The following is an 18,438-nucleotide window of genomic DNA, read 5'->3' on the forward strand; positions in this document are numbered from 1 at the left end:
CAGGTTATCAGAGGTTTTTCAGCTTATAATTAAGTAATGCCTATTCCAAAGCCATATATAGCCATCAGCTATATTATTTGGGATCTTCTATGTGTGAAGCAGGCACCAGCTACCATATGGTCATTCCACTACTAGACACCTCAAGCCATTGAGAGGAATATCTATCTAGCGAAACCTTTTGTGTGGGTCAAGTACCAGCCGTTGATGAAATGCAGAAGTCCAGCAGCAGCAGCTGTGGCAGCAGAAGTTCCAAACTGAGTCATAAAGCAGCTGCTCTGGTGTAGCCTGGGCTTTTGACAGCTTAAATACTCCACCATATTACAAAGGTTCTGTTGGATATTGCAGCAATTAGAGTGTGTCACGTGTGAATGTGGCAGTGCAGCTAGAAATCTCTGCCTGTTCCATTCATGAGGTACTCTTTGTATTATACAATACCTGTAGAAATAAGTTATGAAAAATCAATTCTGAAATGTTATAAGTATATTTTTTGTATTTCACAAAAACTATCTTTTGTCAAACACACTAAAAAAGGAAATGAAACGAAGCAGCATGCTTTGTTCAGCAGTTTTGCAGGAAGGATGTGGATGAATCACCACGTTTCAGTGTGTGCTATCTGTAACGTCCAAATAATCAAAAAGAAAATATTAACCTACACTGTTGAATGCATATTGAAAACAAAAATCTAAAATAAATTAAAATAAATAAAATAATGAAATATGTGATTTAAAAAATCACAATCCACATCTCTGTGCACCTGGAAACATTACAGACTTCAGTGAGCTGTAGAAGTAAAAATTCACTTCCTCCATGTCTAATCTAATTTGCCCTCCCTTCCTGTCTTTAATCACTCCATTCACTCTTTTTTCTGTCTTTTTTCTCCAGGTTCCACCCCCTCTCAGCCCCTCCAACATCAAATCCCACTCTGGAACAGAAGTCCTGACGGTAGTGAATATATAATTCATCCCTATGACCACACACTGCTGAATATTTCACTCTGACAGTCATGTATAATTATAGTTGACTCTGTGTCAAGCTGTCACTCCAGTGCCCCCTCTCTGGTAGTTTTTCCAAACAGCCCTTCAGGCCTCAGAAAAAAACTGTTTCCTTAGCAGTGTGGGCTGCCTTTTCGTTTTTTCGGCGGCAGTGGATTGCTCAATTACTGTCAATCGTTGACTGGCAAACCACCATTCACACCTGGTCCCGCCTCCAACGCAACACACTCGCAATTACTGACAAAAATTGTGTTGCACTGAACCGGCATCCACAGAATGCATACTGTGGTGTTTAGGAAATTAGATAAAGCAAGCAGTAACGATCCTCACGAGGGTGGTAATGAGAGTTAATGGGAGTTAATGGGGTTACACTGATCGGGAGAGCAGAGAGACCCCAGGTTAATACAGCTACTAACAGGACAGAGACTGAGTGAGGGAGGTACACACATACACACACACACACACATGCGCACACAGACAGAGCCAATATAAAGGCCTATCTCAGCCCTCGTGCCGTAGCCTGAAATCATTAGATTGTTATAACTCTCCTCAGTTTAAGAATTATACATGAGCTTTCTGGAAGGTTCCCGTCTTTGATTCTCTTGTCCTATGCTACTGTTAGGGTTATACAAGCTGTGTGTGTCTGCGTGTGCTTGTGCGAGTTTGAGACAGTGTGTTCTTTCAAGTCTTCTGCGCTTAGCAGCAGTTAATGAGATCAGGGTGAGTGTTACCTGTGAGGAGGCCTTTGATGAAATATGTTCAGAAAGGGGGGGTGGGGGGTCGTATAGAATGAGATGGGAGGAGAGAGCCAGGAGGAGCCAGGAGGGAAGACAGTGTCAGGGTATGTGTGTATGTGTGTGTGTGTGTGTGCGTGTGTGTGTGTGGTGGTGGTGGGGTGATATATAGAGATGGCTTGAAGAAAATAGAGAGGATATAGGGGGATAACAGTGAAAAAGGGAGGGAGCAGGAACAGAAGCGAGGAAAAGTGACAGAGAGCAGAAGGGGGGACATTCATTTTTAATCGAGAGGAAAAGTCAGCTTCACTGCAAAGAGAAAGGCAGATAGATGAGCCCCATTCACTCACATCCACCCATGCACACACAAGCCTACACAATACACACACACACACACACCTACAGTATGAAGCATGCACACACGTACACACAAGCAGCTTCAAACAGCAAATAATGTTTGGTATGTTTAGTTGTGTGTATTTGAAAGAGTGGATTGCACTGAAATTTTATGAAACCCACGAGGGAGCATTTGGATTATAGTTTTCCTTCATCATAATCAGACTCAAATCCTCCTTTTTAACTCTAATACTTTAATTCTAATTACTCCACACTGGCTTCAATGAGCTGAAGACTGGGAGGGTCTTTATTCCCCTGAGAAAGAAGGAGAGTCTGTAGGAGACAAAGGCGGACAGACAGAGCCAGGAAAATAAAGAAAGTAAAACAGAAACAGAGAGTTGAAAGTGAAAAGAGGAAAGTAAAACTAACACTATTTCACTGATGGCTACGTTTGTGGTGTTTAGCTTTCTAAATGACAGGTGCAGACAAGCACACAGAGCTCCACCAGCAGAGTCGAAGGGAAATCTTATTTTACGAGGTACATGGCAGCAAAATTACAAACATGCCACTTAAAAAAACCAGCAGGTCGGGTTAGACAGGCCAACCGCTAAACAAAAGGTTGCCTGTGCAAAGCGTGCTAAACAACAGTGCTCTGTACTGCTGGGACACAGAACTACCATATCAATGTCAACCTGTTGACAAAGCACCAACCCCCAACATCTCTCTTTATAAGGATTAAAATATGTGGAACAAAAGGATCTCTCATTCACTCCCAAGGCACTGCCTAAAGCCAATTTTCTCTACTACTTCTGCAAGATTTTTTTTTTCTTTTTTGCCATTTTTAGCCACTCTGTTAAAGCCTCTTTCTGCCATATTGATGGCGTTTTCACTATGTACGTCCCAAGAGGCCATAGTCGTGTCTGCCAAACAGAAATAACATATTAACACGAGTCAGTCTTGCTCCAAGAAGGTGGGAGGGACAGAGAAAAAAAAAAGTGAGTTTTGGTCTACTGCCTGATTCTGAAATTTTAGATTAGTCTTTAATGAGTATTGGTGAAACATAACACTCAGAGCAGAATTTAATCTATATTTTATAGCCATTGTTAAAGAAGTAGCAGAAGGTAGATTTGCATTAATGCGCTGGGAACACTGCCATGGCAACATCTTCCCACACCCAAAGGATGTTTTCTTTTGTTTTGACTTTTTATTTTCTTTCTTATCTTCGCAAAGACACTATTTGAATGACCCAAACCTGTCCCACTGGTGCTTGAAATTAGGAAAACATACACTAACTAACACATTTACAGCTATCGGTCTTTAGCGGCAACAACATTTAAATGATTACCCCCAGGTACTGCCAACCAGTACAGAACATAAACAGATCCTCTGTGGGATCTAATAACACTTAACTGACCACTGGCCCAATGGGATTCCACTTCAAACCAGATCTGAACATAAAAATTGAACAGGAAGGATGCTTCCTTTTCCCAGAGGTCTCTCTCTCTCTCTTTCTCTCTCTCTCTCTCTCACTCATTCCATACTGTTATCTCCATCTCTCTCCATATTGGCCGCTTTCATCCGGCTCCCAGAGCTGAGATACACAACACAGAGGGAGAGACACACACACTGAAGTTAAAAAAACACACACAGAGAAAAGTAGGAGGCACATACAAAAGAGAAATGCACACACACACACACACACACACACACACACACACACACACACACACACACATATAGGTATATATACAGACACAGTGGGCCCTATTTCAGGATGCTGTCAGCAGGGGGACAGAGGCTAGAGGAAACACAGGATGAATTCTCCTCTGCCTCATTCCATCACACTGCCATGACACCCCTATTTACCTCCCCCATCTATCTCCACACTGACTGTCTACCACCTTGTCTTGCTTGTGTGTGTATCTGTTAATGTGTGTGTGCTGTGTGCTGTATGTCTGCACATGTGTGAGCCTAAGTGTATCAGCACATTGGCGGTGATGGAGTGAGGTGAGGTGGACACTGACTGTCGTGCTCTACGGTGTTAGAACATGCTGTGCAGCACATCAGAGTTTGACAGAATCCCTGTGTTTTGTTTAGATGGTTGAAACACTTGCACCGAGTCCCATAAGACAGACTCAGGAAGTTTCTTCATTAAAGTTTACTGTGGTGCCAGTCGTGAGGTTTCCCAAGCAATCTCTCCGACTGATTCCCCCTTAACTTGTTTTTGCTCTTTTTTTCATCATCTCTTCAGGCTCGCGAGCATTCCTCTCTCCCTGTCGTCATCCGATGGCTTTTCTTCACACCCCATATGTCCTCCTGCGAATATGAGAGAGCCACTTTCATTGGGAGGAACAAAAGTGTTCTATCCAATTCCCCAACCTCATTTTGGCTCTGAGAGAAATGGTCCTTTTCTTTTTATCTCTCACCCATGTACACATGCACACAGAAACACAAACACACACACACACACACACACACTAACAGTCTCTACCCTGCTGTCCTACTGTCCCAAGGCTACAGTCATGCATTTTCACCTCATATTAAATGTTTTTGTTTGTTCTCGCTGGCCTTCTATGATCCATGACCACAAAAAGAGAGTGAACACACAGTGAGAGCAAATAAAATGGATATTAGCAGTACATGCAGTATTGAACTGTCTAGTGGCTTTATCCCTCACTGAAATACCAGCTAGCATTTCTCAAGGCAAACAGAAAAATGCTTAATTTCTACTCTTTTATGTTCACTCTGTATCCTTGCAGACATATATGTTTGTACTGTACATACATGTTTGAAATTCACGGTCCTTAAAGTACACACTTGCACATGAATACACACGGAAAGATATATTGTGAGCTGCATGACATCCCTGTGTGTTGCATTAGAATCTTTCTTTCCATTTGGACAATATAACGCAGTCATGAACAGCATGTTGACTTCATCTGAGTCTTCACCTCATCCTAAGGCTGAGTAAGTCCACAGTTGGAGCACATGCAGTACTATACTGGAGTCATTTATACAATACATTGCCTTACAAGGGTAGCACAAACTCAAGCTTCAAGGGTCAAGTGTCATTAACTCCAAACACCGGTTAGAGGCTTCTGTGATAGACAAGGAGACAAGTCTTTACATTTGTCGAGAGGTGGCATAATACCGCCAAAGATCAAGTCCTCCTCCCATTGTGTAAGTGACATCAGCAAGCTGTTAATGCAACATCATTTTTCATCTACTTTCTCTACCTACTTAATTCTTTTTTGGTGCCACAAGGAGGCTGTCAGTTAACAGTGCTCAGCTTTCACATCTACCGATTAAGATCATAATTTTCCACAAGTTAGCATACTGGTATATTTCCTTAAATGTGCAGTGATGCATGTTTGAAAATTCAAGTCTGCTCAGAGGTTACTATTTTCATCATTAAATATTCATTAACACGTGATATTCAAATACCTCAAGGACATATGTATGAATTTCAGAAAGTGCTTACTTGCTGTAATGTGGTTTAAGCTGTAATTCCTGCTGGGTTTGCAGCAGTTGATTGGATTAAATTCAGCGCACAAACTCAGTTCATAATATTCACACTGTTCATCATGACAGCTTTGACACTACAAGGTGACAAATTGTTGTTTTGATGACAAGGCTTACATGAGGGTAAATCCATCTGCATGTGTTCTTGGATATGCATGCATACTGGTAGATGCACCAAACTGGCAGTGACTAGTGGAAAAAATTACCTTTCCCTTACCCGTCTCTGTATTAGTCAGTAGTTGACGGCTGTATTTTTTTCTTGTGCGTGTGTGTGTGTGTGTCTGTGTGTGTGTGGAAAAAGTGTGTGGTTGAAAGTCTGCTGATGGGCTAACACCTTTTTTCCAGACAGCCTATCTTCCTGTATCGTCTCGCCAGAGCAATGGAGTCCTCCTCAGCATGGTAAACAATGCACACTTAGGTACAGGCACCCACACACATATCCGCATGCACAATCATACCCACAATCCTTATTTAGCAGATAGCTTTCTTATATGTTGACCCAGAGCAGCAGCTTAGTGTTCTCAAGGCAAGGTCAGAAAATATTACTTAACAATACAAACACAACAGCAAAATAAGCCAACAAGGCATCATCCAGAAATACAAAATTAGCTTGCTGCCCAGTCCAACCACAGAAGCTGTCCCATATGCCAAGGAGGACTCCCTTTGGGCCCCGTGCATAATGCTTCAAGGTGGTTAGTTATTTTCAGAAGCAATAATTAGCGTCCATAGTCTCAAGATTTCTCTCTGGCTCTGCAAATAACATTTTGTATGACAACTATTGAACGGCATTAAATCAGCTTGAAGAGCTTATTAGTTTTACTACTTGGACATAGCTATTTAAATTAGAATATACATCATGCAGAGTGAGAAAGAAAGGGGAGTAAAAGGAACAGTCAGCAGATCCCAAAGTCAGCCACGGTTATAGAGCGCAAAGAGGAAAATGGATATTATGTACAAATACTGTAGATGGAATAGTGCAAGGACATTCTATAATGCTTTAAATTTGTAATAATTGTCCTGGACATTTCTGGAAAGAACCATTTAATTTGGTCTAAATTATAAGAGCTAAAGATTTGTTATTTATTTACTGTTGGAAATGTACTTATATCCATCTATGTTGAATTGACTCTTTAAGAAACAAATGAACACCATCTCCATTCAATTAGTACTAATTCCTTTCCAGGAACCCTTTCTAAGAATTTACAGTTGCATAGTTCCTTTCTATGAAATTAAAGGAAACTAAAATAAATAAAATAAAATAGTTTCTTTTAAATCATAATAAAGAAAAAGAGACACAATTGACACTATCAGAGCGCTGCTCATTTGTCCTCAAATAGCTGGAAAACTACATTATGTTGTGAGTCAGAAAGTCTTCTTGTCATAACAGCCCTCAAAACATAACACGTCTATCAATGTCAAAGTCAATACTTGCACTGTTTCCCGTAGTAAGATGCTACATCATCATCGATCTTTCACTTGCATTTGTGTTTTTTTCTCCCATCAAGTCAGGATATCTATACAGTTCAACGCATACTTCTTGTGAACATGCATAAATGCACGTCTGTTTGTGTGTGTGTCTGTATGAGAATGAGGATGTGAGGGTAATTTAATTATGGACCAGATAGAGCGGGTTACTGAGGTTAATATCCTGCATGCACTCTGCTCCTCTCCGGACACAGTAATTGCTTTAAGCACATTAGGAACTTTATTGACTGCGATGGCCTTTTAAGACATTACATTTCTGCTGCTTAGTGTCAGACAGGAGTCAGCCAGCTCTGCTTACTGTCTCTGGCTCCTTCTATCTCTTCCTTCCTTTCTTTCTTCTCTTCCCATTCCTCCCAGCTTGACCTCTGCTCGCCCTGTCACTCTCTCCTCTCTGCATGTGTCTCCCTGCCTGTATCTGCTTAATTGAAGGCTCTGTAAATATGATGAGATTTGTATAGCGCCTCATCCATAGAGGCGGCTTGATGAGGTTTGATTGGCAGGTGATTAACTCCTCTTAACCTGCAGAATCATTTGTCCTCGGTGGAACAGTTGCACTAATGACACCATAAAAGGCTTCTTGATGTGTCAAATTCTGGAGCGGAGCTCTGGAGAGAGAGCTTCCAACAACTCCCTCAGAAAAAAAGTGCAGCCCCCTCACTTGTCTTTCTCTCTGCCGAGATCAATCCTCTCAACACCCCCTCAGTAGATCTCTCCATTTTCACTCAACTAGACCTCTTAATGAGGATGGAGGTGAATGGAAGGAGTTATTAAAAACTCCTCACCTTCCTCCTGGGACTGCTAAAGAGGAATTATATGCAACTAAGTGCACTTACAGCCTCAGTTAGAGTTATTTCACATTTCTGTTGCCATAAATCCACATTCACTGGAATCATGACAGGAGAGGAAAAATATCGCTGGCCCAGAAAGAATTTGGTGTTCCTTCCTTTTTACAAGAGATCTGCCGGAAGATTTTCATTAAGGGCTTCAGGTGAGGGAAAAAATGAAAATTACAGATTGTAAGGTAAGGGGGAGGGGATAAGAGACGGAGGGAAAGTGATGGAGAGGAGAGTGAATGATGTTGCAGCTGACAGGGAGGGGAGCCAAGCAATAAGTATGGCAGATATAGCCAATGTGCAGATATAAATGATGTAATATCTGCATGGATCAATGTCTGTACTGTCCCTCTAAAAGGGGCTCTCTCCATAAATCACATCACCATTCCTCCTACATGTGCAAGCGCGCACACAAATACACACACGTGCACACATTCACACCACGGATACACACAAATACACACACTCCAGAGCTATCTCAATTAGTATGTATTAAGATGTATGGCTGTAAAGTCTCTGTGTCTTGAGACCACTATGTAAAACGTCTTCTTCCAGCTGTCCAGCCCCATCACTATACAGATGGTAGGAGGAGGCAAGGAGGAAATCAATTTGTTAAGATAGCACTATCCAGCTAATGAGAAATCAAGTGGCTTGACTTTTCACATGAATCCCATCATGTCCACTCATATTATGGAACCAAGATATCATTAGTTGCACTTAGTGTGACTAATAGTTCAACCTAGTCTTTGTTCAGTGTCTTTGCTAACAGTCCCACCTAGTGGCAAATGCAATAATTACACTTAAAGGGATCACCAAGGGGGAAGAGGGTGTGCAAAATAACCAAAACATCCAGAAATATTTGTTTCTTTTATTGAAATAGAATTTATTAAAATTAATGGTAAGGAAATTTTCCAGCTCCAGCTTTGTCTCACACTCATTCCCCCCCCCTATGATCCATGAATTAGTTTTGCTGACTATCTGAAAAGACTTTTCCTTTCAGGTTTTAAAGTTGCCAATAAAAAGAATTTAAGGAGTGGAAGAGCAGGGAACAGCTGGATAATTAATTACTGCAGTAATCTACATGGACAGAAAATGGTTCTGGTATGTTCATGTGAGAATATTTTATGTTCATTAAAATCTAGCCATGATAATTGACATAATGTCTCAGAATCTCTGGTGTACATGTGTTTTTCCTTCCATTATTAGAAATACAAATTTAATCACAAAATGTGATCTCACAATACATTTTTTTTATAGTTTTCAGTCAGTGGCTCCTCTTTTAAGTTTTTTTCTCCGTATAGCTTCATGATCTTTGAGACTTTTCCTCCTTGATACAAAACATAATTTTTGCAATGTTTGCAGTGACACATCAGCAATTCAGGAGTGATTATGTGAATTATAATGAGTTAAGAGGCCACATATAAATATAGTGTTTGTTAGACCACTTTTAAAACTGACACATACAGCAAGCTGGTAGTCAGTTTAATGACTCATTTATGAGGCTGTCTTTGAAATAATGATTTACAGTATTCACAGCATGAATTGCTGCATCGGTTGCCAAGACAGCAAACTTACAAAATGTGGCAAGGGAAGAAGGTTTTTTAAAAAAGTAACTATTTTGTGCACTCTGTTCATTGGCCTTGCTTTATTCAAGCCCAACAAAGTGTGGATAAACTCATATTCACATCTGGGAGATTAGCCAATTAAGCCTCAGCATTTTATTCTTTCATGTTAAGCAATTTCATCAGAGCACTTTGGTGCTGGCATTGTAAAGGCCAGTTGATTTAGGTTGTGCACAGGTAAATCTGTCACGTTAAGGGCATTTTTCTGAGGGACTTATTCTTCATACAAGCTGTAGCCTGCACAAAAAAGTAAAGAAATGATTTCCAAAGCTTATGAAAAAGAGTTATGAGATATACGGTAAAATATGAGGTAATCAATTGTGAGGCTTTGCTGTACACCATTCCTGCCTTTGTCAAAGCGGGTGTCTTTTCTCTCTTTTTTTATTTATTTATTTTTTATTTTTTGAAATGACAAATATCTCAGTTCAGAATACCATCAAAGCACAGAGGGTAACATACCTCATACAGACAAAACAAATAGTAGAAAGCTGTTCTGTGGTGTGATGAATGGTGATTCTGCCTCTCCCTCTGTGTCAGCTGCAGTAGGCAAATTGTTCAATCATTACTTTTTTATCCAGGTTGGAGGTTGGGCAGTGATTGCCCATTTACATTTCTGTGCATAGGGGATAACTCATTGATCCAGAATTACTGAAGGAACTGAAAGATGGAGGTTGAAAGTCCCCTTTAAAGTTTTTATGACGATGAACTTTGACAGTATGAGAGTGAAAGTGAAAGGATGTTTTGAAAGATGAGATATGTCAGTTCAGAAATAGCTGTAATCTGAGTATCATGCACATTATGCACTCTGTGGCCTACATCTCAGAGTAAGCTATTGTCCCCTCTCCAGCAGCACATTTTCCAGAACGCTGCGTCATAACAGTGGGGACTGTGAGAAAAGCTACAGTTGTTAAGATTCTCCCTGGCTACCAAGTCACAGAGTACAAGACTCTCAGAGCCATATATGGGCATATGTCTCATAGAGATGATGTCATCAATGACTGCAAGGGCTCCCCTTTCATTTGTAGGAATGGAAAGGCACAGTGAGTGGGTGTGTGCTACTCTGAGCCTTAAAGATAGGCGTTGGGCAGATAGTGGTTTGTGTGGCTATGAGAGGGAAAGGCGGGTTAAGTTAAATGAAGTGAAAGACTGAGAAAGAATCATGTTACATAGTGAACATTACAACCAGATAAATAGCTAAAGGGGAAGCTTTGCACAACTGCTGTGAGGTCAGGGTGGAATGAGAAAGTAAAAGCATTAATGTAGCAGCTGTTTGAGAGCATGAGCGTTAGATAGACAGCATTTAAAGGAAAGAGGGAGAGGCAGAGAGAGAGAGAGAGAGAGAGAGAGAGAGAGAGAGAGAGAGAGAGAGAAGGAGAGAGAGAGGAGAAGCAGAAAACAAGACAGAGGAGAGGCTGCTTTTGTTTAGTATCAACCTTGTTACTAATCTTACTGAAAGCTTCCTGTGTCAGCACCATGGGAAAGTCAGGTAAGTGGAAACTGCACACTATGGATTTTAACTTTGATTGTATCCATTTGGCCTGACTTGGAACTTTGCCCTTGTGAAACTGTGTGTGTGTGTGTGTGTGTGTGTGTGTGTGTGTGTGTGTGTGTGTGTGTGTGTGTGTGTGCTCTTGCTCTTGTATTGTATGTCTGCAAGGTTTGCTTTAAAATAGGAGCGAAAGCATGCTGTATAGCACTAATTTATTCTTCTCTTCAATGGAGTTTCCAGTGGGATGTCAAAACAGCTTTCTCTGATTCTTAGTTAAGATTCACCATGCTGAGTAGACACTGGCTGTTAGGCAGCATTGGTATTTGTATTGTTTGTGTGTGACTATTTGAATGTGCCTATTGTGTGTGGGCTGTTGAGAGATTGTGGGACTTATGAAAAGGCCAGTGAGTGATAGGCACCAGGCAGAGGAGCGTGATCTGGATTACGTTTTCTACTCTGCATCCGTCATCTTTCAGTTGGTAATCACTGTCTGAGGTCAGCTAGTCTGTAGGTGGTGAGACTGTAACTCAGGTTTCAGTTCTAGCCACGTATGAATCTTCATGTTGCATCATCATGCCTCTTTTGTCAGATTTCTTTCTATTTCTGTCTGTCTAACCCTTCTTGTCTCTGTCCTCTGTCTTTCAGCCTCGAAGCAGTTTGCCAACGAGGTGCTGCAGTGCCATAATGAGTACAGAAAGAAACACCAGGCTCCTCCACTGAAGCTGAGCAGCAAGTTGAGCAGAGAGGCTGCCCGGTGGGTTAAGACAGACAAATCAAATTAGAAACCTAATTATCAAGGACTATGCATACCAGTAATTGTCAAACTGCTCAGGATAGCAGTGACAGCTCCAGCCTAGCCTGTCAAATGTAATACCCACAAAACATCATATAATATCAAGGGACTTTGGTTGTGATTGTAGGTTATGTTGACAATTTGTTGCCACTAATTGCAGCTTTATTAATAGTTCATTCAAATGAAGTCTGAATGAGAGTTCATCTCCAGACTTTTCATATCATTATTACCAAATAAACACAGAGGGATTGCAAAGAGAATTTATTCAGTTGATTAAATGCAAAAGTTTTCAGTGCTGTCAGGAAACTGTCTTGCATAATAATTTCCGTTTCCTCCAGCATGTTTCATAGTGCAGTTGCAACATCAGCATGAAGCTGCTAAACAACCTATAATTATGTGATGGCTCATATGGAAATGCACTGTAACATTCATTCATTCCATAAAAATCCATGTTGGGAAATATAATGTTCCTCAGCTGAAATTTTAATCAAATATATTAAAATGTATTTTAAACAAAAAGCTGAGTAATAAGTCAGATAAATACTATAAATACTGTTAATATCCATAATGGTAAATATTTGAGTTTGGAGATAATCTACCATTGAAACATGACGAATGGTGCTTCCACTCCTCCCTTTGTGTCAACAGCAGTAATAAAGGCACACATGGAAATTATGCAATCATAACTGTTTCACCCCTGCTCAGGACACATGGAAATGACTTGCAGAGTCAGATTTTCTTTTAAACCTTAGATTTAGAACATAATCCAAAAATCTATTTTAAAAAGGCTTATGGAGCTGAGTTGAAGAAGTTTGTCTTTTTATCCAAGAAGCTTCATTAGCTTTTACTCAGTGAGGAAGCATTTATTTTCTGTGGGAAATCCACACCATGTTGTGAGACTTGCCACGTTCAGAAGGCAGTCAGTTCTAAATTAAGTAACTGCAGGCTACAAAGTTGAATCTTGTCCCTGTAGAAGAGCCCCCACTATGATTGTTAATCAAAGTATGCTGGACACCATTCACAGAAAATGCTTTTATTACATCCAACCCTGCATCCTGATGCTTGATACAGCCTACTCCCATTTATCATTATATAGGTTATGGAAATTAACACTGTAACGCTGGTGTTCAACAACATCCAGTGGACCTCAGATGGCCTTTTAATCAGCCTGATCTTAATGTAAATATTAAATACACTTATCTAGAGGAACTGGTTCATGCACTTTCAGCAGATTTACACTATAGAACAAACCTCTGACTAAGGGTTTTTCAAACTGTTTATCTTTGGGGTGGAGGACAGCACAGTGCAGCATAAATCTTGAAAATTAAGATATCTGGGAAGGCTACATCAAAGGTAGTAATGAGCTGTGAAAAATAAAATAAGAAAATACAGCACTCACAGAGGCAGTCTCTCCAGATAAGATTCAAAGTAAAGTTGCAGTACTTGTTATCTATGTTAATATCCACAACTTTGTTTGTCTCTCTCCACAGTTATGCTGAAAGTTTGGCCAGCACACGGATCCTAAAACACAGTGTGGAGTCCAGTAGAGGGAGCTGTGGAGAGAACCTGGCATGGGCCTCCTATGACCAATCAGGTACATTCACATACACAGATACTAACTATACCACCAGAATGATGATGTGCACATGCCTAGGCTTTCTTCCCATAATTACAAACAGTTTGAATCTGTGGTGATAATAATATGATACATCCATCCATAGAAACAACTGTTAGATCTATGAGGCTTAAAGTAGATGCTCCATGCAGACTGTCCCTGCCTTCAAGTGAACAGCTGGGATCTATTTCTCCTCCAATTCACACTCTGTTTGAGGGCTCAGACACCATGACTCACCGCAGAAATATGTCAGTGCAGGACGGTGGGAGTCATAAAACATCTCCAATAGTGCTGCACTGGGTGACAAAAAGTGCAGCATTGTAAACAAAATGTACCCCAAGGGGGATTTGTAGCTCTGGAGTGCAGTTAAAAAGATTCAGTGGCAGTGCTAAAGTTCTGACTGATATGTATCACACAAGACTGATTTGATAGTCCTTTTACGTTGAGGTTACACTTTGTCCATGTGGTCATACAGGAAAGGATGTGGCTGACCGCTGGTATGATGAAGTGAAACAGTACAACTTTAACCGTCCTGGATTCTCCTCTGGCACCGGTGAGATATATAAACATGACAGTGCAACCCTTACCTCTGTCTGTCTGTCTGTCTTTCTTTCACATTTCAGTAACCTACCGTATTATAACAACAAATAGGACAACACGACTGAAATTTAAATCAGGACAATCAAAAGTAATCTTTCCAATATTGATATACAACATATAATAGTATGGCTTATGTATGGAAAATCAAATGTTAAATAATTTGGATCTGAAACGATTAGCTGATTAACTGAGAAGCGGATCAGCAGAACATTATTAAGATTCAACTTTCAGACACTATTTCAATACAAAATTAATAGTATGTTATTTTTTTAAGAAAAATGTCTTCTGTGATAGTAAATATGAATGAATATCTTTGGATTTCAGACTGTTGAATGCCATTTGAATATGTCAAATTGTGATGTGTTTTAAACTATTTTGTGACATTTGATACACCAAACCATTGTTGTAAAGGAAATAAATGAAATTAATTGTTTGTAGATTCCCTAAAATAATGAAATTCATTGACCTACATACATTAGGAAACTGGAATATTCTATTTCATAAGTCAGATTGTCAGATTTGTTACCTGAATGTGCTGGTATCAAATTAGATACTGGTATTTTGTATCATCATGTTTCTCGTATATGTTCATTTTTTCTTGTCTCGTCTCATTTCTTCTCATCTTTTTTTCTGTGTATTTATCTTGGTTCATCTATTTCTTGCTCTGTTTCTCTTTGTCATTTTCTGTTTACTCCATGTCACTTCCTCTGTCTCAGTGTCACGTTTAGCGAGGCATGGAGAAGGTTGTTGTTATTTTCATGCTGATGTCACACCTCAGTCGGTGACTGTCTGACTCGGTGACCAGCCATGAGGAAACTAAGGGGAAATCACAGTCCTCTGTATCACTTCTAAACCCACATGTCATTTCTAGTCTGCCCTAATTCCTCCAGATGGTTTCCCGTAGCCTCAGACTCCAGTGTGCATGAGTCTGCTTAACTTAATCGCACATGAAGCAGATCACTCCTAGCAGTTCGTCAGAGTGATTCACGCTGATTCATAATGTTTCCTGATGGAGGAAGAAAGGAATAAGTGTACAGGGAGAAAGAAGAGATTTGTGATTGATGAGTGAGGAAGGAATTAGGATTCCTACGTCTGTAAATATTTAGAGGAACATAAGTCTGTGTGCACTCAGCTCCAACCGTGTCCTAACAGTGTGTCTCACTCTCAATTTATGTACCCCTGCTTTCTTCCCACTTGTAATTTCTTTCTTTTCATTCACAACCTGTAGGCCATTTCACCGCAATGGTGTGGAAGAGTACTAATAAGCTTGGTGTCGGTAAGGCCATTGCATCAGATGGCTCTTCCTTTGTGGTGGCCAGATACTTTCCAGCTGGGAATATCACTAACCAGGGACACTTTGAGAACAACGTCCTCCCACCTTAAACCACAGCATCCGCCTCCTAAAGATGTCTAGGCCTCCCTAAGACTTGACTCAAGGCAAAAGGAATTTATTCTGTTTTCCAGGAAAGTCTGAAGTTATCAGCCTTCACTGCTACGGAGAATACTCAGGGGAGCACCACTTTTTGCCTAGCAGAGAGCCATACCATTATCCTGTATGGAATTTAAAAGATGAAATGCACTCTGGCTTAAAGGATAGGTTCACAATTTTTCAAGTCTGTCTTAAAATAACAGTCAGGTGCCCATATGAACTTTGAAACATGATTTGTTCTTACTGACCATTAGAAGATCCCATGCTTACGTGATGCAGGACAAAATCCACAGTTGCTCTGAGCAAAAATGTATGTAAAAGTTCATCTGAAGGTAATATGAGGCTTCCGCTGTCTGAGTTACTCAAATAAATTGGATATCTTCCACAGTTGCAGTCTTTTTAGTAAAAATTTCCCTCTTTTTGTTTTGACTGTTTTCTTGTTGAGCTGCAGGAAGGATCGTAACAAAAAAGGGACTTTGGCACTAAAATGATGGTAACTTAAAAAGGTTTTGAGTCATTTGTACTAATTTGGACAGCCGAAGCCTCATATTAGTTTCAACTAAATGTTTTAATACATTTTTGCAGAGAGGGAGGACTGTGGATTTTGGCCACCATGACTTACATTGACAGTGAATTATAAAGGGATCTCTTAATGGCCAGTATGAACAGGAGGAATGATTACAGCAGGAAAAACATCTGTCATTGTTCATTTGGACACCTGACTGTTGTCTTGGGACAGACTTGAAAAATTGTGAACCTGTCCTTTAAAGTGCTATGTTTATGATTTGAAAGGGGACTTGTGTGTGATACAGTGTTAAGAGTGAAAGAACGACTACTGTTTGCTAACAAAACATTTCCAGTGACCATCTGGATTGTACAGTCTTGATTTTGATAGTCATTCACATTGCCAGTGACAATTTTTCATTTATTGATGACAGTAATTCCATATTTTCACACACTGAAATGCATCATAGCCTCACATCTGTATTTGTGGGAACTAATTTAGCTGAAGGGACAGGCATTGCATATTTACATGTGGAGTCATTGCATGTAATTTAAAGCTGATGACTCAACAGGCTTGGTATGAGTTTGTGTTATTGCAACCACTTGTCAAAGCAGAACCCTGCTGTCCCAGATGTGTGTTTTGTACTCTAATCAGTTTTGTACAATAAAAGTGATTGATTGTCATAAATGCATTTAGCATCTGTCTGTCCACACTCATGTCATCAATATTGTGTGATGAAACTGAAGAAAAACATGAGAATTCACTTTTTTTAGAATAAAGTGACATGACTTTGGCACAGTGTTTCCTGGCTAAGAATAACTCTCCATGGAATATGATTAACATGAGAACATTTTAGACATTTTAGATATGAGCAGTATTTGTAAACACTGTGTAATGAGCTTTTTTTTTTCAAAGTGTATATTAAAGCTCTGCACAACTATGAGACCTGCATAAATATTCTGGGTTTTAACAATTTAGCAGGACTAAGTATTTCCTTAATATCTACAGACTGCTTTTGAAAAAATTAAAGCAATTATATGTAATATTAATCTCACAATGCAGTCTGCTTGCAGTGTTTCTAAAAGAAATCAAAGCCATTATCAGCAAAGTTGTCTTTGATCTGCCTATTTCACACCATCCCTACTGATGGCTGCAGACTCTGGTGCATGATCTGTATTACTACTGCTTGACCTCAGTGCAGCATTTGATACCAGTGACTATTTCATCCTTATAGATGTATTACTGGAATCACTCTGGACTGGTTTTCCGCATACTTAACCAACAGGAAATTCTTCCTTTCTGTTGGGGAATTTACTTCACGAACAGTTCAGACTAAACATGGAATACCACGAGGATCAATCTTGGGGACTGTTCGGTTTATCCTGTATATGTTACTCCTGGGACAGATAATCTGTCATCACAACATCTCCTTCCATAGCTAGGTGGATGATACACAGCTGTACCTGTCATTTAAACCTTCTGACACCAGTAAATTAGTCTCATTACATAGCTGTCTACAGTCCCAAAACTTCTTAGAATTTAACTCTGACAAGACGCAAGTTCTCATCATTGGCCCTGAACATGTCTCATAACAAATACAACCACTCCTTGGCCCCCTCACTCCTAACATAAAGTCAGCTATGAAAAATCTGGGTGTTATCCTGAATAGTAACTTGAGCCTGGAGCAACATTTAAAGAAAGTAGTCCAGTCGTGTTTTTATCAACTCAGGTATATTTCCAAAATTAGATCAGTTCTGTCCTTCAGTAACACAGAGAAAATTATGCATGCTCTTATATCCTCCCACCTTGATTACCGAAATACCTTGTTTACTTACCTGACCAATCAAGCTATGGAGCAGCTCCAAATTGTTCAAAATTCAGCAGTTAGACTATTGAAAACAAAACAAAGCGATTCTCACACATTACACCAATATTGGCTTCACTGCACCGCCTTCCAGTCTCTTTTAGAATCCATTTTAAAGTGCTCTTAATCACATACAAGGCTCTTAATGATCTGTCACCAGAGTATAAAACTGAACTATAACAGAGTCCAGGTTAAAAACAAAGACCAATCAAGCCTTTGCAGTACTGGCTCCTCGGCTCTGGAACAGCCTCCCACTGAGCTTCAGATCAGCTGACTTTACATCTCATCTTAAAACATATTTTTATAGAATGACTTTTCCTAACAGCTGATAGACTACATGTCTATGGTCATGAGCTGTTTCTTTTTTTCTTTCATTGAGAATTTTTATCTTTTTCTTCTTTCACTGAGAGATTTTATCTTTTATTTGTGTAGATATATGCATATATGTGTATCTGTATGTACAAGTATGTGTGTGTTTCATTATTTTACCTCTTGTAATTGTCCCTAATATTATGTTTTGAATTTCCTCTCCTGTGGAAAGCACCTTGTGCTCTATAAATAAATGTATTATTATTATTATTATTATTATTATTATTATTATTATTATTATTATTATTAT

At 39.7% G+C, this 18,438-nt stretch overlaps 1 protein-coding gene across 1 annotated transcript; it reads left to right on the plus strand.

The window, feature by feature from the left end:
- Positions 1-10,546: 10,546 nt before the first annotated feature.
- glipr2l (GLI pathogenesis-related 2, like) lies at positions 10,547-16,898 on the plus strand. Its single transcript, XM_044360366.1, has 5 exons — positions 10,547-11,010; positions 11,659-11,767; positions 13,297-13,400; positions 13,897-13,974; positions 15,250-16,898. The coding sequence occupies exons 1-5, from the start codon at positions 10,998-11,000 to the stop codon at positions 15,402-15,404; spliced, it is 459 nt and encodes a 152-aa protein (XP_044216301.1). The 5' UTR covers positions 10,547-10,997; the 3' UTR covers positions 15,405-16,898.
- The last annotated feature ends 1,540 nt before the right edge of the window (positions 16,899-18,438 follow it).

Source organism: Thunnus albacares, chromosome 8 (genome assembly GCF_914725855.1).
Source record: "Thunnus albacares chromosome 8, fThuAlb1.1, whole genome shotgun sequence".
Lineage (NCBI taxonomy): Eukaryota > Metazoa > Chordata > Actinopteri > Scombriformes > Scombridae > Thunnus > Thunnus albacares.

What these genes read in the sequence shown, in the direction of transcription:
- glipr2l (XM_044360366.1), top strand. An exon ending in GGCCTCCTATGACCAATCAG is followed by an intron (nt 13,401 to 13,896) that starts GTACATTCACAT and finishes GTGGTCATACAG; the next exon opens with GAAAGGATGTGGCTGACCGC. An exon ending in TGGATTCTCCTCTGGCACCG is followed by an intron (nt 13,975 to 15,249) that starts GTGAGATATATA and finishes CACAACCTGTAG; the next exon opens with GCCATTTCACCGCAATGGTG.